The sequence below is a fragment of the Labrus mixtus genome, chromosome 16 (genome assembly GCF_963584025.1).
Source record: "Labrus mixtus chromosome 16, fLabMix1.1, whole genome shotgun sequence".
Classification (NCBI taxonomy): domain Eukaryota; kingdom Metazoa; phylum Chordata; class Actinopteri; order Labriformes; family Labridae; genus Labrus; species Labrus mixtus.
This window is the reverse complement of record NC_083627.1, coordinates 24,348,213-24,373,533: the sequence shown is the minus strand read 5'-3', so window position 1 is coordinate 24,373,533 and position 25,321 is coordinate 24,348,213. Positions and strand designations below refer to the sequence as shown.

The 25,321-nt window shown below is 40.3% G+C and overlaps 1 protein-coding gene across 3 annotated transcripts in view; it reads left to right on the top strand.

Annotated features, from left to right (window-relative positions):
• The window catches only part of trps1 (trichorhinophalangeal syndrome I), a 111,150-nt gene that overhangs the window by 16,529 nt on the left and 69,300 nt on the right, over positions 1-25,321 (top strand). For all 3 annotated transcript variants that reach the window (XM_061060553.1, XM_061060554.1, XM_061060552.1), the window contains exon 2: positions 3,812-4,286. In XM_061060553.1, coding sequence (XP_060916536.1) covers positions 4,274-4,286 — 13 coding nt within the window. In that variant the 5' untranslated portion in view covers positions 3,812-4,273. The remainder of the gene's footprint in view (positions 1-3,811; positions 4,287-25,321) is intronic.

Genomic DNA, 25,321 nt, shown 5'->3' with positions numbered 1-25,321 from the left:
CAAAGGAAAATGTAGAACAAATGTAGCATATTGTCATCTCCTGTTGTGCTTGTCAGTTCTTCTGACTTCAGCTTCCATGTTGCAATAGTAATGAGTTGAAAAAGAGTAACTTCATTATAGGCATACAAAACATGTACAACAATTCTAGATGTTTACATTTCAAGGCAAAAATAAATAACTGTATGCAAACACACTTTCATTTGAATGGCTCTGATAGATGTCTTTGGAACAGCCAAAACCACATTAACTACTTAGGCTGTTGATAAACTAGTTATATCATCTTACTTTCAAAGAGCTATGCTGAATAGTTTATTTGATATATGTCCTGTGATTGGCTGAAGAATATCTTTTAGTTAAAAGAATCTGCCGGCCAATCGTCTCCCTCTACTTTTGATGTGATTTTCAGTTAGTTTTCAATTCTTCTTCTTAGACTAACTTAAGGACATGCTTTGTGAATTTAAAATACAAACAATTAAAACAACTGAATAAGCCTATTATTTTCCTTTGAATATAACAAAACAATGTGGTTTCCTGTCTGCCTGATAGGTAATTGATGGAATGTGGAATCAAACTGAGCCTACATGACATCTTAAAACAAATCGCCGCACATCAGAGGGAAACGTCTTTAAGTCTGTCTGTCTGCTGGACGTTTTGTTTGTAAAGATACAAGATAACATTTTATCAGAGCACCAGCAGTGTGTATTTGAAAATCTAGAAATCAAAGCTGACAAAAATAATCAATGTCAGATGGAAAAATGGTAGAACGGAATATAAAACAATACACTCACTGTGCTCTAATTGGTGGAATATGGTGCTCAAATCTGTGTATGTAACATCTGAAAACTCAGCAAGACACATCAAAAAGGTCTTTCAAAGAAAATCATTTTCCCCGGGACAGAAGAGGAAAAAAAAAAAAAGTCATTGAAAGAAGAGGAAGAAACAAGCGTAATTAGTTTGACCACCATGTCATTTGAAACGGCATTAGCAATAACAAATCAGAAAACAATAAAAGAAGAGAGCAACGATAAATTAAAGGGCTTGTGTTTCATGGTAGAGGATTGGACATGAATCCGAAGGGAGTACAGCATGTGTGTATTTTTGTTGCTAGTGTATGTTTATAAGTACATGCAGACGTGTGTGTCTAACTGTGTGTGTGGATGAGAGCAAGTCAGTGGGTATTTGTGTGTAATCATGTACGTCAGGCCGTCATGAATGGTGTGTTTGAGTCAGAGCGAAGCGTGGAGTTCCTCGGGCTGGACCAAATTGGAAACAGAAAAACAAACATTCACTAGGAACCCCCCCCACCACCCCCACCCCATGCAGCTCTCCAACTCTGCACCACAATCCCCGGACACCCCCCCACCACCCCCACCCCCTGGTCTGCCGGCTAGTGGCGCAGTCCAACCTGTCTGGGACAATGCAACAGTCTATAGTCGGACCGGACCACACACGTTCGCGGAGGGGGGTCAGCGCGCAGGAGGGAAGGGGGGGGGGGGGGGAGGTCTCAGCCGCAATGACAGTTAGAAAAGCAGTCAAAAAGATGAAGATGACTGAGAGCTCTGTGATGGACTGATGGAAAAGACAGAGAGAGAGGGAGGAGAAGTGAGATGTCGTTAGATGTGAGATGTGGAAACATGAGTTGTTACGGTGAGAGGGATGGGAATGAAAAAAACAGATAAGTCATTCTGTAGAAGTGATAAAAAAAGAGGAGGAAAGACCGTGATTGAGAGAATGAGTAAGCAGCAGCTCGACTGAGTCAGGGCTCCAAGGAGGAAATATTTACTATCACACACACTCTTTAAGAACAAGACAACTTTTCTTTTTTCTTTCCCTCTTTTGAGCGCTACAAGTCGCCCCCACAGGTCATACGTCTTTCTTTCTTTCTTTCTTTTAGTAACTCTTCTTACTTCTTTTGAGCTAATTCTATTATGTGGTCAATCATTTAGTAAGCGTAACCATATGTGTGTACGCTCACTCTAATTTTACAGTTAATGTTTTCCAGCCTAAAGAAAACAATCACCATGTATTAGAGTGACCTTATTGTTGTGTCTGCGTGTTTGCATTTAGGCTTCCTACAGTAATAAAATGTCCATCTGTGTTCATTCAAAGCAGCTAAATACGACTTGTTCTCATCGAGGACGCTTCGCATGGTTACCTGGGGGACGTATCATCCACCTGGAAAATATAAATCCCTCTTTCAAAGGCAAAACCCAAAGTTTACGTGATCTTTAAACATGACTGTTTTAAAGATAGGGAGGGTTTTTTAAATGACTCATAATTTCAGCATGACTCATGATTTACTTTTTATGCCAGCAGTCCTTTTTTTTAATTTTTTTTTATCTACAGCAGATATCCTTTTTCAGATAAACGGCACACTCGGGCTCTCATATGGCTGCTGTGTTAATGTTCTATCATGACATCCAAACAGAGTTAAAAGAGCAACTGGATGTGGTCAGGACCACACTGAGCCAGGTAAACCACGTCACAGGTAGCCCTGGAAGAATAAAACAGATATAACAAAGGCTTTCTAAACTACCAAGAAAATACTTCCAAATTTAGACTCTGCTCGGAAGTGTGTGTGTATGCATGTGTGAAGACTTTTGTCTGTTATACACACACACACACACACACACACACACACACACACACACACACACACACACACACACACTGCTCAGACTGACCCAAGGAAACAGGCTTTGTATAAATACAGACTCGGATTTAGATTTGCGGTGAGAGGGAGAGAGAGACAAGACGGATGGAAAGAAGAAAAAGAAGAAGAAGGGGTGGCACAGAGCGAGAGAGAGGAGTGGTACAGACAGACAGAAAGAGAGAGAGAGAGGGTGGGGTGACTTTTGTGGTTGGGGCAACAAAAAGGGGGAACTGAGAACTGAGGACATTTAACACTAGAATTACCGGATAAAGAAAATCCAATTGTGGACGGTCACGGCCACTGGAAGCTTAATATGCGACAATTAATTAATTAATTAATTCCTGGAAATTGCTCATTGATGATTCAACTCGCTGTGACTCAATCGATCTTGAAATGGAGTGAATAATAATTGTAGAAAGAGAGAAGTTGTTTGCTGCCGCCTCTGATTGCTTGCACAGGCTGTAATTGTTTTCTAATTTCAATGAATTCCTCGTGGTGTTATTAGTGGCTTTTTTGTCAAGAATTTATTGGCAGCATTCCTTTCTGAAAAAAATTTATTCAAAGTATTTTAATGTGACTCATTTACTACCAGTGTGTTTGTTTTATATGAACCTGTTATTAGACTGCAGCGACTTAAATCCCTGCATACACACTAGATGTAAGAGGTCTTTGTCACACATCACACTTTTTATGAAGGTCAGGTTTGTGAATTGAAGTTTTTAAAAGGGAAAAAAAAAACATTGTATTGCAGTAATAGCAGGTTTATTTAATTCAAGACAATTCTAGTTCATGCTTTCCCTTGCTAAAAGAAACATCTTTTGTCTTTTTACTACGTATTATCTGTGGCTTGGCTTCATCCTGGGGCCTTCACATGTGGAAGGCGTTGTCATCTGTCAACTCGGTGATAAAAAAAAATTGGTACAATTAGAGTGTTTGCCTGGCCCGGATCTCAGCAGGGCACTAAATAATTTTGCTTATTTTGTACCTTTGATCAGACCATCAATTTTGCTGTCTAAAGCCGGGGTAGAATTGTTTCCTGAATACGTAAAGTATGACCAAAATGTCTGAAGCATGGCTCAAATAAGTTCCAGTAAATGATGCAGAATGTGCGCGTTTCTAATGTTTTTCTTTTTTTTTGCTTTTCTGTCATTTTTCCAGGTTGTTAAAGTGATGGCGGACTCTGACAAGCATGACTGAGGACCTACCTAGACCAGAGCCAGAAAAATGAGACCGGACAGCAAGAGGGGCAGCCTGCATAATACCTCTTACATGGATCTACAGCAAGCCTGATCAGACTGAAAGCTGCACTGCTGTGTGGCAAAAAGAGGAGCGACAGCCTCGCATTAAAGCTAGCTCTGGTGCTACGTGGAGTTTAAAGGAGCTGAAAAAGTTTTTGCCCTGCTTTTTATGGCTTTGTCTGGAGTTACGCGACCTGATAAAGACATGGAAGGAGCATGCTAGTGTGACACCCGGTTCTGCTTCCCATTACCATGTGGAGTACAGAGGGCCAGTAGCCGAACGTTTTGCTGGACAGACCGCTGTGACGCCCGGGTCGGACCGAGCTGCTTCAACAGAGCTGATGCCAAGGACAGGAGTCTGCCATGATGTTTATATAACCTGATGAACTGCAGAGGTATGAGTTATATATTTATATCCAGCTTTTAAAAAGAGAGTCAATCATAAATCAGGGTCCATGACTTAAACACATTATCTCCTTCCCTTGGATTGTATAACATGAATCATTTGACAAACATAATACTCATCAGCTTGAAATACCTTTGCTTTCTATTTAGCACAAAGTATGTCTAATACGTTATCTGTATTTAAGTAATGTGCTGCAGTAACATTGAGAAACAAAGGTTTTCATCATTGGATTTTTTTCATCTTCAGTTGAAATATTTGTTCAACGATCTTGAATCATATCAAGAAGTCTTTTTTGTTTATGATTATAATTTGCTCAATCTGAGATGATGAGTAATTAGTGTAATTTGAACTTTGTTATACCAATTAAATCGATGTGTTTATACACTTTTAGGGAACATCTCACTTTATCCTTTACAATTCAATTTTTAAGCTTTACTCTAATTTATGCAGATGAAAACAATCTTATCACACATCTAATTGCAAATGATTTTATTCATTATCTGAGATAATTACTGTGGTCATGCGTGTGTGTCTGTGTGCATGTGCTTGAGAGTTTAGTTTTGTTTACAGCTAAAAAAAAAGAAATAAACACAAAACAACATGCTTCATTTGTTTAGATGAAAGAACAAAGTTTCTTCCAGCATCTCTGCCTCGCAGACCCTCGACCACTTTGTTGGCCTCAGTTGATTAGTGTTGCTGCCTTGAGCTAGAATGCAGGGGATTGTTTACAGGGACTCAATGACAAGCTGAGATTGCTGATAAAGTAGCGTTTATGCAGAGCGACGGTACTCTGAGATGCATTATGAAAAAGTGCTCTTAGTCATCTCTGTTGGAGGAAGTGACTGTGACTGTGATCGTTGACTCAAAATGCTCCCAGTATGCTACAGTCTACAGTGGCTGCTTAACTTGTGATGGTGTTAAACAGTCTGTATGATTATTTTTCACGCATAGAGGCCAAACATTACCTGCTCCTTAACCATGCCTGCTTCACAGCATCCTGCTTTAGTAACAGCTTGGTCAGTTGTATGAAAAGTAAAATCACTGTAAACGGTTTGATTCTGTTTTTAAAATACTGCTACAAATAAGCATTCACACCACAGCTACAGTGGTAGTGTTAAGCACCTTAAACGTTCTACGACTGACAGTGAGCCTACAGTGACAGGATGATGATGATTGTGCGTCTGTAAATTAGGAGGAGAACTTTATTTAAATTTTGAAAACGCATCAGTGTGTTGAAGACCTTTTTTTTTTTTTTCAATTGAAATGTGTCCAGGTTTAAAAAAATTCATGCACTAAAACAGAAACACACAGCTTGTTGTACTTCAGGAAATGCAATACTCATAGCTGAGGTTATGATGTAAGTGTGTGCACAAAGCTGCAGTGGTTTGTGCAGGGAAAGGAATAACAATAGCAGAATATTATATTGTTGGTAAAGTAGTGTAAATGTTAATATCTTATGCCAGTGCCTCTTTTTATTGATTTTTTATTTGATTCAGTACATGCAATAATCTTTCACTCCGTTCCTGGTGCGTGAGTGTGCAGTTGTATGTTTCTGCAGCATGATGTTCTTTCACCACACCAGTTTTCTTGCTGCATCAGGACTAAGAAGTTTGATTTGAGGTGAAAACACAATGTGTTAAGGACTCCTCAAATCTTTTCTCTGACAAGGTTACACCTAGTATCGGTTCAAGCACACGCACACTCTACAAACATGCACCCTAACACATAGTAATGCTGTGTTATTTTCCTCCACTTGTGTCATCACCACACATACTGAAGCGCTCTGTCTGCTTCCTTTTTTTTCTCACTTTTTTTTTGCTGTCTCAACACTTTTGAAGTGTTTATGTGAAGGTATAAGAAAGTAGCTTCAATGTGACTATTTATTTTATTCTTATTTTCCCAAATAATATGGTCATAATTATTCAAAAGAAGAATTAAATTCTATTCGCTGTACCTGTAAAAAAAAAAAAAGAGTCTAATAGGCAAAAAAACGTTTGGAAAACATAATGGTTTTTAATATTTTCTCATATGGATAAAGTTATTAATGTAAGCATGTTTGTATGATACTATGACGTGTACGTGTGGGTTATGTGTGGATGTGTGTGTGTGTCTGTATGTTTTTCATTATGTGGTATGGTGGCTCTGCTTAGTGATGTTTTTCTGCAGGGTGGATTGCTTTGAGCTGCTATATGCTTTTAGTTGTGGTTTGTGTTTGTATGTGTCCCGCTGTTTGTACACATGTATGTTTGGATGCTTTCAACTGTGTGTACGTATAGACACGCATATATATGCATGCATCTTTGTGTTGCATTTGTTTGTGTTTGGAATGCATTGTGGTATTCGGCAGTCTTTGATTTGCAAGTACATGTCAGAATATGCAGATTTTATTTCTGTTTTTTAGAGAACTGAAGAATGTTATAGAGACAATTCAGCCAGGCCCAAAAGCAAGCTGACTCTCATGCAACACACTCATACACACACACAAACAGACACAAATTAGAAAGGCATTTATGGGGTTGTTTCTGTGATGAAGTGCCCCACAAACAAGTTTCACTCCTCTGAGGCGGTCCCCTTGTGTTCCGTCTTCTTGTCTCACAGAAGATCTTATTTTCACACGTCTGTGTGTGTGTCACCCTGATACACAAAAACTCACACAAGAGCCAGGTTCAGGAGAAAAGGTGTGTATGTACATAATATTTATGACCTGTTGACCTATTTGCAAAAAATGGGTCAACACTTGGTTCATTGTGTTTCTGGTGAGCTCATCCTCTCCAAACATTACAGCCTGATGACTCTTAAGTTCTCACAAATACACAAATGTAGGTTTTTGTGTCAGTGTTTCATTCTGTACTTGTGTGTGTGTGTGTGTGAGTGAGACAGCAACAGATTTATCAATTTGTACAGAGGGCATTTAACTTCTGCCCCTCCTACACACACACACACACACACACACAGTCATATATGCACACACTGCAGGTTTTACCTTCTTGTCCCCCAAATCCCAAACAACAATTCATTTTAATTAATTACAATCAAGGCTTATTAATAATGCAGAAAAAGATTAATAAAGGAGGTATCCCCAGCTGCCGTGGTAATTGATGACCTCATTTGTGTGTTTGTTAATGATCCACTTGTTCAAAGGGCACAGAATCAATCAAAGATCAGCCGTGTGTCCCTTTACATTCTAATAAATGCAGCATTTTTGTTTCATCTGTTTGTCCTTTTTTCCTCTCCATCTTAAAGTCATTTTGGTTTGCATTGTTTGGTATTGATTGCAGCATTTGGTTCCAGTAGTATAGGAATGATCCTTTGGACTACAACAGCAGTAATGCACTGCATGCACAAGTTCTTAACTACATTATTTTGTGTCACATGCATTGTGTCACGTGTTTGTACTGTGCATCATCGGAACGCTACCTAATAATCAACTTGTCTTTCAATGTTAAAGGTACTTAGGTTGTAAAAGTTGCTCCACCCACTGCACCTTTACTCTGTCATTACTGGCTTCTAGAGTCAAGATGGAACACTTTCCTGTGGTCCATGTAAACGCATACCTTTATCTGAATCTTGGGCTAAATCCAAAGGGGGCGGTTTAGTCTCATAACTAGCATCAATAATGCTAACCTGATCTCACGGGCCCAGCTCTGGCCCCAACATTTCGTCCCCAACATTTTGTCGATTCTGGCAGCATACACAGTCCAGACCTGACTCATATTTAGAGGGAGCAGTTAACTAAATGTTGGACTGAATGCCAACACTCAGCAGTCGCCCTGAGTTGGCTCATGATTTGCTCTGTGATTGATAATCAGTCAGTATAATGTTGCAGGAGCTTCTTGCCAAATTTAGCTTCCAGCCTACAGTATGTCTTATAGCATTGCCTGATTAAGTCAGGATACTTTGCTGGCTAGATGAAATGTCAACTCTAATGCAAGAAAAATTGCATAAACTACACAATAAATTTCCAGACCTGTAGTAGGCTGAACATAAAGTTAATTATAAGAACGATAAAGAAAATAGAAGCATGACTTTGTACTTATTTGTATCGAGAAGTTTTCCCTGTCATATGTTGAGAACTGACTACCTGTTTTTCTTTGACCCTGCTGCAGGATTTAAAAAAAAAAAACTTAATCAAGAGTTGCACACCTCAAAATAAATTCTATCCACCTGTTAGTTTGTCTGTAGGGACAGATTTAAACTACAGAAAACTGCCTGGCATTTGTTGGTTTCCTGGTGTGTTCATTTTCCACACTGGTTTTTCAAAGGTGTTTTTTTTGTTCTAACTTTTCTGGAGGAGAAAAAAAAAAATCCTTTAATCGGATTAAAAACAGTAAATAGGCAAAGCAGAGGCAATGGACCTAACCTAGTTTTCATAGCTTCAACTAATTTATCTTCCTCCGTCTGCTTCTGTGTTTGTAGCAGAGTTGGGGTTGGAATCCATTAATCAGATAAGGTTAGCAATTGACCACATAGCCAGAGGGAGACCAGACCCAGACTAGTGGCTCAGTATTTCAGGGTTATAATAACCACAGAATTACCCTCTTTTAATGTGTGTTTGAGGCAGATGTGCCCTTTTTTGTTGAAGCCAATCAGAAATCTGAAAGAGTGTGTGCATTCTGTGGGACCAAAACACCTGAAGTAATGCTAATAGAAATGATTAGGTTTATTACCAGTTTGCTCTAAGTCTCAAGTGTCTCTTCTTTACTCAAACGCTTCCCCCCGTTATCTTTGTATGTTTGTCTTTGTGCACGTTTGTGTGTGTTTCCCAGGCCATTAAGGTCTTATATGTCACGACTTGCTCCAACAATGGCCAATGCTACACCCATTAGCTTCAAATTGACTCTCAGAGGATGTTTGCTTGTGTTTAAAGCTACCTGTTTGTGTTTGTGTGTGTGTGCATGTCTTCCGCTGGGCGTGCACAGATGTGGGTGTGTGTATTTTTTTTGTTCAGTTTTGGCTACAATAGCATGTTGTAGCCAAGTGAACAAGTGTTAACAAGCCCTGCGCAGACTGTATTTATTTAATCCATATGCTGGTGAGCTATACAGCTGTGTGCTGCTGCTGGTATGTCTGGAAGGAAATATCAGTCTGCAGTCGCAGCCTCGACTGAGTAACAGGATTTATTGCCAAGTCAGCTCTAATGTGGCTGCTTTTGTTGACAAAAACTCTGTGTAAAAACTCTTTGGGATTTTTATTTATTTATCATTATTTCCCTTAAAGTAGCACTTTGCCGATAATGCAGCAATTTTTCACTTTGCCTTTAATCATGGCAGCCCTTGGAGATGTTTTCGCTAACACTGCATGGACTTCCACCAATCAATTTGAATCAACCAATTGTTCATATATAGCACCATATCTCAAAAACAGTTATATCCTGACACTTCACATTAAAGGCCTGCCTGGGCCGTACTCTTTGTAATACTATTTACAGAGACCAAACTTCAATCCACCAGTTAGCAGGAACCTGGCAACGGTAGAAAGGAACAACTTCCTTTCAACAGTAAGAACCTCGAGCAGAACCAGACTCAGTGATGGAAAGTCATCTGCCAGGATGGGATGAAAAAATCGGGATAGAGTGAGCGACAGAAGAAGAGAGAGATGGATAGAGGCAGAGAGACGGACAGATGTACACAGCAACAGAAATAAAATAGGTTATAAAGAATAATTGGAGCAAGGACAATATTAGCAGTACAGAAATGACTAATATTAGCAGTGAATACTTTAATAATCATAATAGAAGTATGAGTGATAATAATGATTGTAACAGTTGGAGTCATTGGGGTCCACAGCAGCAGGCAGACTTAAATATCTTGACATCATAGGCAGAGCTCGGCCAGGACTGCTCAACTTCCAATTATGCACAGCAGATTTCATGGATTACTTCACATTTTATTGCATGTTGTCACCATTTATGCAGATTTGTGTGAGCCAGAGTCCACCTCTGAGGAAATGCAACAAAGAAACGCAGACCTCAGGCTGCTGCTGATAGAGACGCTGCCAGCTCGGCAGCACCAGCTCGAAAGACTGAGCAGAGCTGCTGGGAGCTGACGGGCTAGCTGCTAGTGATGGCGCCGTAACTAGCAGCCAGAACAACGAGCTAAAAAGCAGCCAGACGGCCTGGCAGCAGCAGGACGACTTGCCAGAACAATAAAAACAGAGTAGCTGGGGGCTGACAGATAGTTCCAACTGGTAGTCTTTTCAGGTCCAGGTGCCAGTCAGAGGCAAACGCAAGCGAGTCAGTCCCCATGCTGCAGCAGGTTTCACGGAAGACTGCTGTGTTTATGTGACCGTATTGCCAGTTTTACGGCAGAGGGAGTGATGCTGTTGGGATCAATGTGGGGGCTGAATTGCCATCAAATAAACAGGAAAAAGCAAGTGTTGCCATCAGGATCATTAGGGATTTTTTTTTTAAATATATGCATATAATATATATAATATATATATATTTATTTGTACTTGTCAGGAAATGAATATTATTGGTCTTGCTGCTAAAACTGAGTGTTCCTTTCTGATAGGAGTGAAAGGTGAAACCCTCATATTCTTAGTTGATGATACATTGAGTACCTCACTCATGTAGTATCTTCCTTCTTCTTCTGAAAGGAAGTTCCTAAGCCCGTTGGATGACTCAGTGCTGCTCTCTTTTTCTGCAGCACATCTTACTGAAGTCACATACTTGGTCCTGAGTAAAGGCGACCTGAAAAGAAAAACGGACGTTTCTGACTCCAGCTGCTTTCATTTCCCGCGGATACATTTGACTGCAATAACAAACACTGCTGACTTTGAGTCCTGAATCCCTTCAGAGCCAATTGTCAGTAATGGAACATGAAACTTTCTTTTATTGTCAAACTATTGTAGGAGCTGCTGTGCCTTCAACTACACGAGGAAGAAATAAAAAGAAGCATTTAGAGAGTAGTAGAGAAATAGATTCAAATGCTGGGTCAGCAAATACGACAGCAAAAATGTTGAGGAAAGATGGCACTGAATTGACTTGAGGATAAGAGACTGGATGTGACACACGCTTAACGTATCACAATGAGATGATTGCTTTTATGAGCTGAAGCAGACTTAAAAAGAAGGTCTGTGGGTTTTATCGTGCGATTCTGCTACAGAAGCTCTGCCATTAAAACCAGTAGCCCCTTTTACAATGCCTGTTCAAGACTGGACAACTCAGCTATGCCTCAGTGTTACAGAAAATTTCACCGAGGTGTAATAGTTGAGGTGAGGTCATTGTGGTCCTTCCCTGATATCAGAAGTAGTGACAGAGGAGTAACGGGCGGAAACAGCGATGGTAGGCAACGGTTGGAGCTGCCTGTGTGTGTGTGTGTGTGTGTGTGTGTGTGTGTGTGTGTGTGTGTGTGTGTGTGTGTGTGTGTGTGTGTGTGTGTGTGTGTGTGTGTGTGTGTGTGTGTGTGTGTGTGTGTGTGTGTGTGTGTGTGTGTGTGTGTGTGTGTGTGTGTGTGTGTGTGTGTGTGTGTGTGTGTGTGTGTGTGTGTGTGTGTGTGTGTGTGTGTGTGTGTGTGTGTGTGTGTGTGTGTGTGTGTGTGTGTGTGTGTGTGTGTGTGTGTGTGTGTGTGTGTGTGTGTGTCCTGCCTTAACACAGAGTAAGCTTGCACACTGGGACACTGCGTGGTTCAGTGTAAATGTACAAAGGAAGAGTGACAGTGGATGTTATTATGATGCTGCAGCGGAAGAAAAACGGCTGAAATTTCCTTTTTCTAAGTGACTTTTAAGTATATGTATTCAAATTGCATCTGGTCTCAAATGTGGTTTGTATTTTTTTGCTAAAATATTTATTTATTTTACTAACTGAGAGATTCAGATACTAAGATTACATTTTTTAGTGTGTTGATTGGTGGGATGCAGTAGGCAGACTTTCATTCAGCTTTGCATTGTGTTTATTTTGCTCAGAACAAAAGTACATCTCCCATGATACCTTCTCAGCCCATATGGACTATTGCAAGAATTGGGCTAATGACTTCTCATCCCCACCCAATATACTTTTCCCACCTTCTGCAAGAGTCTTTACAATACTCAGGTTTACTGTCTTTGGCATATTTCACCTCTGCAGTCTACAGTCGGCTGATAATAGAAATGCCATTAACTTATTTAACTTATTGTTATTTCTGCAGCACCATTGTCCACTGCCAAACAAGTCAAATATTAGTCGTATATCAGCCATAATGACTGGGCGAGCTCCGGTCTGTGGTCTTGAAGACTTCCAGCTTTTTTCGCAGACATCTGCCCCAGCTGCTTAACGGAGCAGATTTACAACCACCTCTGTCGTAATATTAAGTTGAATGCCTACTTTTAGACTGAGGAAAATAACCAACCTCTCTAATGGATAAGTGCCCCAGAATGCTTAATGCTGATCCTTTGCGTGTGTGCGTGCGTGTGTGTGTGTGTTTGACAGCGTGTGTATATGTGTGCGGTAATCTCCATGGCAGGTTTGCCATTAGTGCACCACTGAACAAGGCAGCAATTCATTCAGCAGGTTTAACTGTGTGTGTGTGTGTGTGTGTGTGTGTGTGTGTGTGTGTGTGTGTGTGTGTGTGTGTGTGTGTGTGTGTGTGTGTGTGTGTGTGTGTGTGTGTGTGTGTGTGTGTGTGTGTGTGTGTGTGTGTGTGTGTGTGTGTGTGTGTGTGTGTGTGTGTGTGTGTGTGTGTGTGTGTGTGTGTGTGTGTGTGTGTGTGTGTGTGTGTGTGTGTGTGTGTGTGTGTGTGTGTGTGTGTGTGTGTGTGTGTGTGTGTGTGTGTGTGTGTGTGTGTGCGTGTGTAGGAGAGAGGGAGAGCAATCTGTGTGGCAGGTTTCTAAGTGCAGAGTGTGTGTTGTTTTTAGAGAATTGTTTCCGTGCGCCTGTCTGCACCATATGGCCCAATGTGGAAAAAAGGCCCCTTTAGGGGTCTGTGCGTATGGGAATGTGTGTGTGTATGTGAGAGAGAGAGAGAGAGAGAGAGATAGAAGTGTATGTATGAATGTGTGTGTACAGCGGGTCTGGTCTGCTCAGAGTGAAGCTGTAAAAACAAAAACGTCTTGAGGAAAGGAGAAAAAAAAGACAACATATGAGAAGTGATGTCAAAAACTACACGACTCCCTCTCTCTCCCTCTCTCTCTCTCTCTCCCTCTCTCTCTCTCTCTTACGCTCTGTCTCACATACACACATATTTGTCTTTCCCCACTGGATTAAAAAAAAAGTCTTACCTTTTTATTTTCACATTATTGAATCTAATTTGCTGTTTTGCTCTAATTATCTCTTGAAGTGTACTTCAATAATTACTTTCTTTTACCTTCTTGTCATTTAAATCAGTTTGTTTCTTTCTTCTTGTTTTTGTTCTTTAAATTGGTGAAAGAATTTACTTAAATTTTTCCCCCCAGTAATCACTTTCTCTTCTCCTCTTGTTTTTCATTTGTCTGTTTTGTTTTTTCGCCTGTCGTTTATTTTGTCTAATTGGCGTAAACCTCAGGGCTGTGGTAATGACTTCTGAGGTTAACGAGCTTCTGCTAACAATCACTCACTTAGATGCACACAGACACGCACACACACACACACACACACACACACATTCTCACAAACACACATTGCGCAAGCTTGCACACATTCACATGCACTCACAAGTAAGCATGTATAGTATACACAGATGTAGGCAAACTGACACACACACACACACACACACACACACTCATGCGAGGACACACATATGCTGACACTTGACACTTTTTCGGAAATTGCCCTTACACCATCTGTGAGCATTGTTTTTATCGCAAGACACCCGTCACATTTGATTCATGAAGCTCGCTCATTTTGAGAATGGAATCTGAAGTTATAGACACTTTAGCAGAAACAATGCCAATTAGACTAAGGTTTGACACTTTTGATAAATAATGTGTGGCTGCTCCTGTAACATTCAGATAAATGAAATTCTACTTCCCCATTCCTCAAGAACATAGTAAAAAAAGAAAGAAGTTTGTCAAAAAGCTTAATGTTGCTGCCTGGCTGAATTAGGAGTTCCTGTCAATGTTATAATCATAGAATGATAAAGAGTATTAAGAGCAAGTGTGATGAGATTTTACACAGTTTTTAAAGACCAAACTTCAATCACAAAACTTGCTCATTCACTTCAAAAACCCATATGATTGTCTTTTGCAGCAGCAATTAAAAACAGCTGTTAGCAGAAAATGCTACAAAGCTCTTGTCAAATGGTCGGACATTGATTTGAGCATCTTACGGATTTTATAGCAAAGAAGGTTTAGGCTACTGGGCTTTGCAGTATTGACATTCATCCTAACTGCCAGAATGTTAGAAAACTGAATGATTTTTGAGAGACATAGCTCATGAATTAAAAACTATTATTCACAACATTAATCTGGTGGAAGTATTCCAGTAGACCTCTTTTGTGAGCAAAATGTCAGAAATCATTAAACATTTAGGAATCATAAAGAACTGTATTTAACTACTTAAAACCTTTGGAAGTACCAGGCCATCCATCATCATATCATTGATTTTAGTAGAAATGAATGCAGAACAGTTAGAGATGAAATGTTGCAAAACAAAGTTTCAATATGTTGCCTTAATGATGCAATAACGACATACCGTAACAGAGGGGATGACCTTCCCTGCATTCTGATATGTCGTATTAGTGTATGACCCACAGCAGTGCTTGAATACTTTTTGAAAAAAAAAAAACTTCTGGAAATAAACCACGCCTGAAACTTTGTGAGGTTTGCAACATCATGAGAAAGTTCTAATGCCTGTTAGCAAATAGCCTTTGATTGACCCTGCAACACAGGTGCTAATAGATCCAGCTGGGCAGCCAAACTTGATGCATTCCCTTAAAATCCAGCAGCAGCTTTGAGATGCTAAATTCCACTAAGCCTTATTGATGACTGGTACCTGACAAGAGTCTTGAATGCATCTCCTGCTAGTTCTCCTGGTGTGAACTCTGCTTTAATGTCTCCCCCCCCCCCCCCCCCCCCCCCTCTCTCTCTCTGGTATCTTGATATGGTCCGTGTTCTGCTGTGACTTCTAAACATTTACATTTCTGCTTTCAAGTGCTGTTTATATATGGCTCTTATCTGCTATCTAACACACACACACACACGCGCATTGAGACAGACGGTGAATCAAACGTTTAGTCCTCCTGACAGCACCACTGTTGCTTTGTCCATAATAGGACAGGAGCAGAGAGAAAGAGGACGGCGGTAAGAAGAGAAAAGAGTGCCACATAGACAGAAGGAGGGGGAGGCAGATAATTTGCCACCGGAGGGTTTTGTGGTGAGGTGAGGCGTGGAACTTTGGTGACTTTAGCTCACAGGCTTTTTGTGAAACTCCATTCATCCTCTTAGTTTTCTCTTTTCATTTCCTTCCTTAGATTGAAGCCTCTGTTCTAGAACAGCAGGAAGGCATTCAGCCTCTTGCTCAAGGACACATTGGTAGGGTGGATTCTTCAGTCGCAGGGGAGAAAACTTGTGGTTGAAGATACTTTAGTTCTTAGTCACCCTGCCATCATAAGCTGCTACCCTTAGTTTGGATGCTTCCTTATCTCAAAGATCACATATGATACTCATTTCCACCTTTCATATTGTCAGTCTGTGAAACCCATCGAGTGGCTTTGCAGGATTTGCAGCTCAAAAAGCTCCGTATTTATCTGAAACTGGCATCAGTAAAAACCCTCATTTCAGCCTCTGCCTGAAACGGTTAGTTTCAGCTGCTGTCTCTTTAAGCCTGGGGCTGCCAGGGGAGGGCTGTCCTCCAGTGCATGGGTGAAAAGCCTATGAACATTGGCTTTCACTGACGTGAAGCGTTCTTGTGAAAATCTCATGGGTTTCATATCATGGAACTATTGTGTGTTTTGCAGGACAAGCTGCTCTGCAGACTTATCCTTGGATTACTCCAACATTCGTTACCTTATGAGCTGAAACTTTGCCCACGTCTAGTGTAGGCATCCTGCATTGAAACACCACAGGTGCGTTTTAAATAAGGGATTAGCATAAAAGGTCAACTTTAATAAAGTCTTGACAAATTTAAAGCAACTTTTCTTCACTCTTTATGGCAGGACAGAAAAGGTACCAGGGTACCAGTATATTATGAGGTGTATTGAATTAAAAGAAAACCACAGATATTGACGCAAATTTTGGGTTTAAAAAGTCATACGATAATAAAATTCAAAAGGACTTCCAGCGAAATCTGTGCAAGATTCCCAACAATCTGGCAAGTAGTTGTTGAGATATTGTAGTCTGAACCACAGTTGTCCAACTACAAACTGTCAGCTTGACATATTCCTCTAGAAGCCAAAGTGCTCAACTTAGAATTTGTGTTGCAAACAATACCAGTTCCCCGCTTTCTCTCTGGCTCATCAGCTCACAGCCCTCAGATGTTGTGAAGCTGCCAGGACGGCACCAGGTGTCTTCTATGAGATGGTCACAGAAGATGTTGACCTCTGATCTTCCTTTAATTCCACACTAGAATAAAAAGACAGCAGAGTCACACAGCACTACTTTTTATTTGATCGTTGAGTGCCTAATTGTCAGATGTAGTCGCCAATGCATTTGCTAATTAAATTTGACAGAACAAATTAGTTTCCTATCACCTGGATAGTCAAATGTACATATATCTGTTCAGTCAGCCTGATAGTGTGAAGAAGGCCCGGGGATTAGAAGAAGGAGTGAAAAAAAAAAAAGTCTAGTTGCAGTGAAATGAAGGTAAGAGCACAGAGGGGTGATGCATTAAGAGTGGAAATGACACATAGGTGGAAAGAATCTCATCCCTGCTCCTGTCTCACACTCACTTTCTCTTTGTCAGTCTCCAACATATTCACACACACACACACACACATCCACGTGCAAACGCACACACCATAATAGAACGGTAATTGAACACTTCTTATCCACTTATCTGTCCGAAGAGGTTCAAAGCAAAGATTCAGGGATCGTGTGCGTGTGCACGTGTGCGTATGCTGTCTGATTCTTATCACACTGTTTGACTCAGAGCTGCTTTTAAGGCAATGAATTCACGTCTCGTCCTCTCCCCGTCTCTTCCCTTTCGGGCTGTCTTTCTAAATCTCTCCCAGACTCTACTTGTGTGTTAATCTACCTCTCTCTCTCTCTCTCTCTCTCTTTCTCTCTCTCTGTGCCAAACCATAAGACAGTAGTTGCAGCTACAAAATGTGACTAATAGGTGTTCAATTTCCTGTGTGACATGAAAAGAAGTAGTGTGAAACATAAATCACTCTCCAGGCTAAATATCTGTTACTTTTTAGTTCGAACACGTTTCTCCCCGACACCGTTCAATTGGCTGTTTTTACCAAATTCTGTTTCTATGGGTCGCTATCGTTTGCTCTCTCTCTCTCTCTCTCATAGTCATGTACGTACTCTTTGTGGTGTTTTTACACCTGTGTCAATATGTATCGAGAAATATGCAGAGTTGCAGGTTTGACAGGTTGAAAGATAACAGATAACAACTTACTAAAGGAGGAGTTGATATTCTCCCTCTCTCTTACATTGTGCAGTATGTCAGATATCGGACTGATTAAGTGGAAATTTGGGGGCTTTTCGTTTCGTTTTGACTCGACAGGTGAAGGGGGTCTGATATCAGAGGTCTTAAGGTAAGCTGCCAAATATAGAGCCGTGTTATTTTCTGTGTAAATTAACCCTGGGGGATGGAGGATAAAGCGTTAGGGTTTGGCCTTGTTTCAGTGTAGCTTGCATTCACATTTTTTGACTCGTTGCCAGCATTGTGGTTTGTTGTGTTTGACTCACGCATAACTGGAGCGTAATGGGGTAAGTACAGATATCAAGCACACAGGCAACAGGTAGAGATCGAGTGAAAAGCAGATAGCTGAAGGGCAGATTCAGGGGAAAAGTGAGTTGTACCTCTGGCTACTTTCCCCGTTGATGCCTCTATTTATTTGACTTTTCTCAGACACAATCTGTGGTTTGGCTCCAGGGTTAAAAAACATTTCCTAACATGTTGAAGACACTTGTTGTCGTAGAAACAAAGAAAAATGGAGAAAGTCTCAGCAGCACACATAGGATGTGTTTTTTTGTTTTTTTTGGGGTCATCTGTCAGTGGCGTAGATTAGAGAGTTGAATAAAGAGAGATGAAAAGATGGAGGGAGGGGCTGGGTATAAAATAAGAGATGAAAGGATTAAGGGTGTAGTAACAGTTTGATAGGTTTAAAGACTACACTCCATGTGTTTGTGCGCGCCCATGCTTGTATTTGTGCGTACACATGTGGACTTTTTTAAGGGTGTACCAGCAGTTAGATGGGTGTGAGAACTAAACATTACATTCCTCCGCTCTTATTACTGATCCACACCTGAATCTCTTGTAAATCTTTGACCTACTTATGGTCTCCTGATCTTAAAGAGGTCGCATGGCTTATCCTCAGCACGCACTTAAAAGAGGCTGATAAACTCTTACAGAAAAGGCAAAATAGACGACATAAAGCTCTGTCTTTGTTTTTTATCAAACTTGGACCACATTATTGTGAGGCCTGGCGAGCTGATTGCTAACACATTTGAGGATATCACGCCCTCAGAAAGAGGTTTTCCCAAGACGAGCTCAAACATTCTACCAATGATTGAAAATCAGGCACAAAAGATTGCAAACATCTCCAGTGTTATACACACATTCCATTGAACTAGGAAATTCTTATAAAAACTAAGTATTTATAAGAAAATATAATATGAAGGAACAGGACATATTAAGGCTGGTGTTGACCTTGTGTGAAGTTAAAAAAAAGGTAAGCATTCAGAAGTAGAAGGTCTGCAATTATGATCTTTTATTCATTCTTTGGGAACTTTCAGTTTCAAACACTCACTCATGTTTTCACTTCTGTGTGAGATCTCTATCTGTATGCAGATTCCTGTAATCCTTCCTCATGAACTGTGATTGGAGCTTGTATTAGACACTCCAGGTGTAAAGCTGTGTCGGCCCAGAAGATGGTTTAAAGTCCTGACGGGTGTCATGGTGAGTTTCGGCAGCAGCAGGTGTTTACATGGCGCTGCTTGTTCTGTGTTTGACCCGTTACCCAAAGTGCATTGCAGTATGGGAAAAGAGGCCTGCTCTACAATGCACTTTAAAGTCGATAACGTTCCGTCGATATTTCAGTCAAAGGAGCTGCGTCAAGACAACACCATGGATAATCGCTACCTTCAACCCACTTACAAACTGAAGGCACCTCTGTCATCTGTTAAACTATTCGAGTGCCCCGACACAAATAACCACAAGAGATCGATTCCAGTTTATCTGGATGAGAATGCAAGGTACAATCTAGTTGCCTCTTTGTTGAGTACAAGCAGCTCTGTGGTTTGATGTAGAATCTTCAGTATAGTAGCCTTTAGGCTTATTAAAATACAAGATACATTCATAAAACACAGACTATTGATTTGGGTGGAGTTTCAAACCATAATATTTATGAGGCACAAATATATCTTCACATATCATTAGTTTAAAAATGTAGATCTGCAAATAAAGAGACGTTCAATGGATGATCTGAGGAGTACTGTTATCTGCCTCTTGAAGCTAAAGAGCGTTAAAGTAGCTGAAAGTTTTTATTTAAAAAAACAACAGAATTAAAATCTACTTTTGTTCTTGGCCAAATTGCAGCAAATCTTCATTTACTGTTGTTTCTGTAAGAATTGTTGTTTTTGTGGAAAGAAATCCCTGCTGCCTTTTAAATTCAGGGAAACAGTTGTAGTGACAATGTCAGACATGTTTGGTTATGTATGAATGTGCATACATCAGCCATTGTATCTCAGCAGTTTGGACAAAGTCTCAAATCAATGGTTTAACGCATGATTTAAAAGTTACACTTCCACTCTAGGCAAACGTATGACTGCTGAACATGTCCGACTCTTTGGCATGCAAGTGGAAATCCTCCTAGAGGAGGCATATAATGTGGGTTAGAAAGTAAGACCTTATGTCGAGATTCCTCTGCAGCACCGTAAAAAAGCTCTGCTATTATTTTAGATTTAATCTGCAATGGTGTAATATTGGTGTCCCAGTTTGTGACTTTGCTTTGCTTTACAGCATATCGAAAGAGGCACGAAATGTAAACACACAGCTGGAGCTTCACATCAGTGTTGTCTAGTCTGAGTCAAGGGTGCACTATGTAGATTTGGTAGTGAAATTTGAAAGTTGGAGAAGTGAAACAATTCTGTGCTATATTTTCTAAACTAAATACACACACTATATTCAAAGGCAAAATGGGTCCCTGGAACAATGTTTGGAGCTAAAAAGCTACCAGGAGAGTTACAGTTTTACTGCTGCGGCCACCCACCATAACTTCTCACGTAGCATTTTATCTTCTAACAGTATTACAGGGACCAAATTTTCATCTGAGGACAGTTTGTGTTTAGAGTTATGAACATGTACACAGATAATGTAAAAGAGGCTATAGATGAGAGACGTTGTAGTGATCTTTTTTCACAACCTCTGTCTCCATTGAATCTCTGCATACCGGTATGTTATGTGTATACTTGCAGCTTCTGGTCACAATTGGAAAATAAGATTTATTCCTAAAATCCCCTGTAACAACAGATGTGAAATGAAGTCTTCAACTCTCTGAGTGTATGTGTGTGTCTTCGTGCATGTGTGTGAGAAGAAGCTTTTATCTCAAACATGGATGTCGCAACGACCTGCAACTTCCCCTCACACAGGGAAGCTCACCGTCTGTGCATGTGTGTGTTTGTGTGTGTGTGAGAGAGAGAAGAGTAAAATGTGTGAGAAAAGTATTGATGTAACAAAGGAGAGATGATGGATGTAAGCTCCAAAAAGCCCATGGACATCTTTTTTATTTTTTGGTTTCAGGTGAAAACCGTCTCCAGCGCTGAGCTGACGGGCCACAAATAAAGTTGCTTTAATTAGGGAAAATAACTTGTATCGCTTGTCGGAGAGAGAAAGAGAGAAGAAGTGTTTTATTTGAGTTTCAGGATGCATGCGCCTCGCGAAAAGTAAGTGACACCTACACTTGCAGCAAGAATGATCACCCAAGGTTTGAACAACAGCTTAAAACTACAGAAATAATTCAAGGTGCTCTCAGACTTTTTTCCCCCTGCAGTTTGTCTTCTTTACCCTGTAGAATTTCAAAGTAAAAGCTTAACGTCTTTTTAACACAGACAATATGAAATGAAGATTTGCAGGAAAACTCTCCAGAGTCTTCTTCTGATCATCATTCCAGTGCTTGGATTATCTTTTTAGCCACAGCCGTGTGGCCATGTTGCCGCTGTAAAATAGTTCCCAGTTTTTATTCTTGGTGATTTTAAAGCGTGACGGGGGTTCTCGAGAAATCTTAAGGGCCAGTTGTCTCCCTCTGTAGTCCCTGTGGGCAGGCCAAAAGTCTAGTAATCATCCGCTCTCAGTCCCTCTGTCCGTGTGTGTCTGTGTGCATGTATGTGTGTGTATCTCTCCGTTGTTATGCAGGATAGAGGAAATGAAAGCTCAGACTGAGCCCCAGGGCTTTCTTAACTGTCTCAGTGTCCTTCACTGTGTGTGTGTGTGTGTGTGTGTGTGTGTGTGTGTCTGCTGCCGTAAATAAGTGTGTGAGAAAAAATGGATCAGTGCTGAAAATGAGGGAAGAATGCCTTCATACTGTCTTTATCTGTTACACTTAGGTTAAACGTTACACACACACACACACACACACACACACACACACTTATTTCGTTGTGTAGAAGGGGCCCAATTCATTCCTACCACGGATCAAGAAAATCACACACACAGACCTGCTCCTGCAGAGAACACAAATTCATGCAATCAATGTACTTGCATAGTGTAAGGAAGTGATTGAATCTCTGCTCTATTGTGAAATATTGGGCAGCACTGCCATCTCCTTCCTCTTTTTGTTCTGTACGTGCGCTTGCATGTGTGTTCATAATTAATACTGTTGTAATTCTTCATTTAAGGACTTACAGATGCTTACATTGAGGCTGTGTGTGTGTGCGTGTGTGCGTGTGTGCGCGCGTGTGTGTGTGTGTGTGTGTGTGTGTGATCAGCATTACTGTGTACTGGAATTCAATGCATTTTATTAAAAAAATTTGAAATATTGTGGTAAAGAATGTATCCATGGTATTCACACTTAGGAAAGGTTGTCTTTATTTTCTGAAGTCTGCTCACATTTATACAGCCGTGATTGTGTGTGTGTGTGTGTATGTGTGTGTGTGATTTCCTGGTTGTCCCCCAGCAACCCCTCAAGCTCTGATCACAGGAAGTTGAGAGGAAGTTGTCAGGTCTCTGCTTTACACACACTCCCACACTTTCACACTGGTAGGACAACCATTGGACGAGAAGCAGTGTAGGAAAAAGAAAAAGAGCGACGAGCAGAAAGAGGAGGGGACAGCGGCCAGGTGTGATTATTTTCATGTATTGCATTCTTTCTTTAAAAAGTGCCAGAGGTCTGTTTATCACGTCTTCAGTCTCTTCCTCTCTCACTGCCGTCTCTCTGTAGCATCTGCCACTCCTCAGCTAACTAATAGGCCATTCACACTGAAGGAGAGCGACATGCCGCTGTTCACTGTAAGTGAGACATGCTGAGCTGCAGAGATTAAAAAGGTGCTCAGCTGCACTGCAGGGGGAGAGTTGAAAAAGCAAATTTTTAGGCAAATATATTTTAATGCAATGAAAGTGACAAGCAGGTGAGAGTCAAACGTGCTTGTTTATTGGTTGCACATAAAGAAACACAAGGTGGTTTACTGGTCTTCCCCAGAAGTGAACTGGGGATAGCCTACAGTGCAGATCCTAATACCAAAGTCTTCTTCTCTGAGATTGCTGTAAAATATGTAAATTTTTCATGGTATGTGAGTATTTTAGAAAGAGGATGTACTTGCACAAACAGGACGATATTGACACGCTTCAGTGGAGAGATGTGAGGAGCTGCACACAGACAAAACCCGCATGGGGGTTCTGCAGTAACCAGTCCCAATTTCCATACTTGGTCAATACTGGGACTTGAACTGGCGACCCTCAGGTTTCCAAGCCCAGTCCCTACAGACTGAGCTACTGCTCGTCTGTGTGACATTTGATAAGCCTTTTACAGCTGCTTATATGTGCAGAGATTACATAGAAAAGAGAGTATGGATTCAGCCCCAAATTTATCCCGGGCTTTGAGTACCAGTTTATTTCCTGTCATTACATCTCTACAAAACTGATTGCAGTGTTAAGTCAGTAAGCTGGCAATCTCTTTTGAGGATGAGACTTGAGTCACACCTTGTGTTCTTAATGTAAACTGAATTGTTATTAATAATCCAATAATAGATTATCATGCAACAGGAACTTTAATTTAGTGTACATCTTTGCAATACAACAGTCTTGGGAATTAGCGTTTATAGTCTCAGGTGTTTTAATGACGTATTGCATGCACCTAGAAATATAACTTTGATGAAAAGATCAGTCCAGCATCACAGACATACACAACAAGAAATGTGGGTTTATATCTAAAATCACATTTGGATCTGTGCATGACTTGTCCTCATCCCACTATACCCAGCACAGCTTCATACACTGGCCAAATACCGACACATTTTTATGCATTTGTTCTGTGAATGCAAGGAAAATAATGTGTCTGTGCTCATTATACTGCATTAGACACCTTACATTTGACATCTGCTTTCTGAACGAAATGTGCTAGTGAAAAGTCGTATTAACAAGACAAAAAAAAAAAGAAGGTCCATAAAGCTGCACTTCAGCTAGAGAAACCTTGTGGCTGCATACTACATGCCTAACTGAATTTGGGATGGTGCTAAAACATGTATACAGACACAAGACAACCACCAAGAGAGGAATATAATAGTGTGATGGGATGAAAGGAAGTAAACTCATTTAATTTAAATTCCAACTGAGAATACTTTCCTTCATATAAAATGCAGTAGTTAAAGGTAGGAGAATCCCGTTTTGAAATGTTACCTTTCAGTGCAGCTTCTAAACAGTGCACTTTTTTTGTGTCCTCAGTTCGTGCAGTGAAAAACTGTTTCTGTCTTTTGGACTGTTCTAGTTGTTTCTTTAGATGTATGCAACAAACAGTTTCTAGGTCTCACTTTTGAAACTCTGAGGAACATCAGGTTTCTTTGTAAAACAGTTGTTTCAGGGGATTTAAGATTCATGATATGTTGTCTTTTCTTTGATGTGTGCGCTCATCAAACCAATGTGTGCACAGAAAAGGATACTGGTTTGGAATTCCTAACTGTGTTGTTTGATGCTGATATAATTGGTCGGACTTAATTGGCTCTTTATAGTTTCTCTGTTTATGCCTCCCCCCTCCATTTTTTGGGTTTTTGGTAGAAAAAGGCTTTTATTATAAGACACCACCACTTATAATATTTTGAGGCCTTTAATTATGTATCAGACGCTGCTTTTAATGTGTGGCTTTTTTTTGTGTGTGTGTGTTTGTGCATTGTGTATCTCTGAACATTGTCAGTGTGTTTTCTTTAGTATTAAGGCTGCCTTTAGAGAATCTATTGAGCGTGAAATGTCTTGTTCAAGTATTCCAACACATTTAAGCAGAAAAACATCAGAGTGTATTGTTTATTCAGTTTGTTTTAAAGCCTCTCCAGATTTTAAACCGGTGATTACTGTGGTGTGTGTGTATGTGTGATGTCTGCTCTGTGCGGCATGTAGAACCTAAATGAGAGTTTAATGAAGTTGGATTACTTTTAAATAATCAACAATTAGATGCAAATGGTAGGACTAATCTTTAAATGTGGTCATATAACAGTGGTTTTATCGTTTAGTACTTTGGTGTAGAATTCAGTGAGATGTTGCTGTTGCTCTGTTGATCAATTCTTCCTGGATAAATTATCTGGGTGCGTGTGAAATTGTGGTTTCCTCCATAATGAAGGATTAAATACACTTTTCTGTGTGTGCTTTGCATGATTTTTTTTAGCTTTCTAGCAAAATGCTTAATAACTCTGGGAGCCATTGTTATGGTTAAAAAAAAACCTTGTATAACTGTTATTTTGTATATTTACATGTTTTTCTCTGTGTGTGTGTGTGCTGTTGACCACAATTTTCTTACCGCAAAAATCAGATACGGTGAC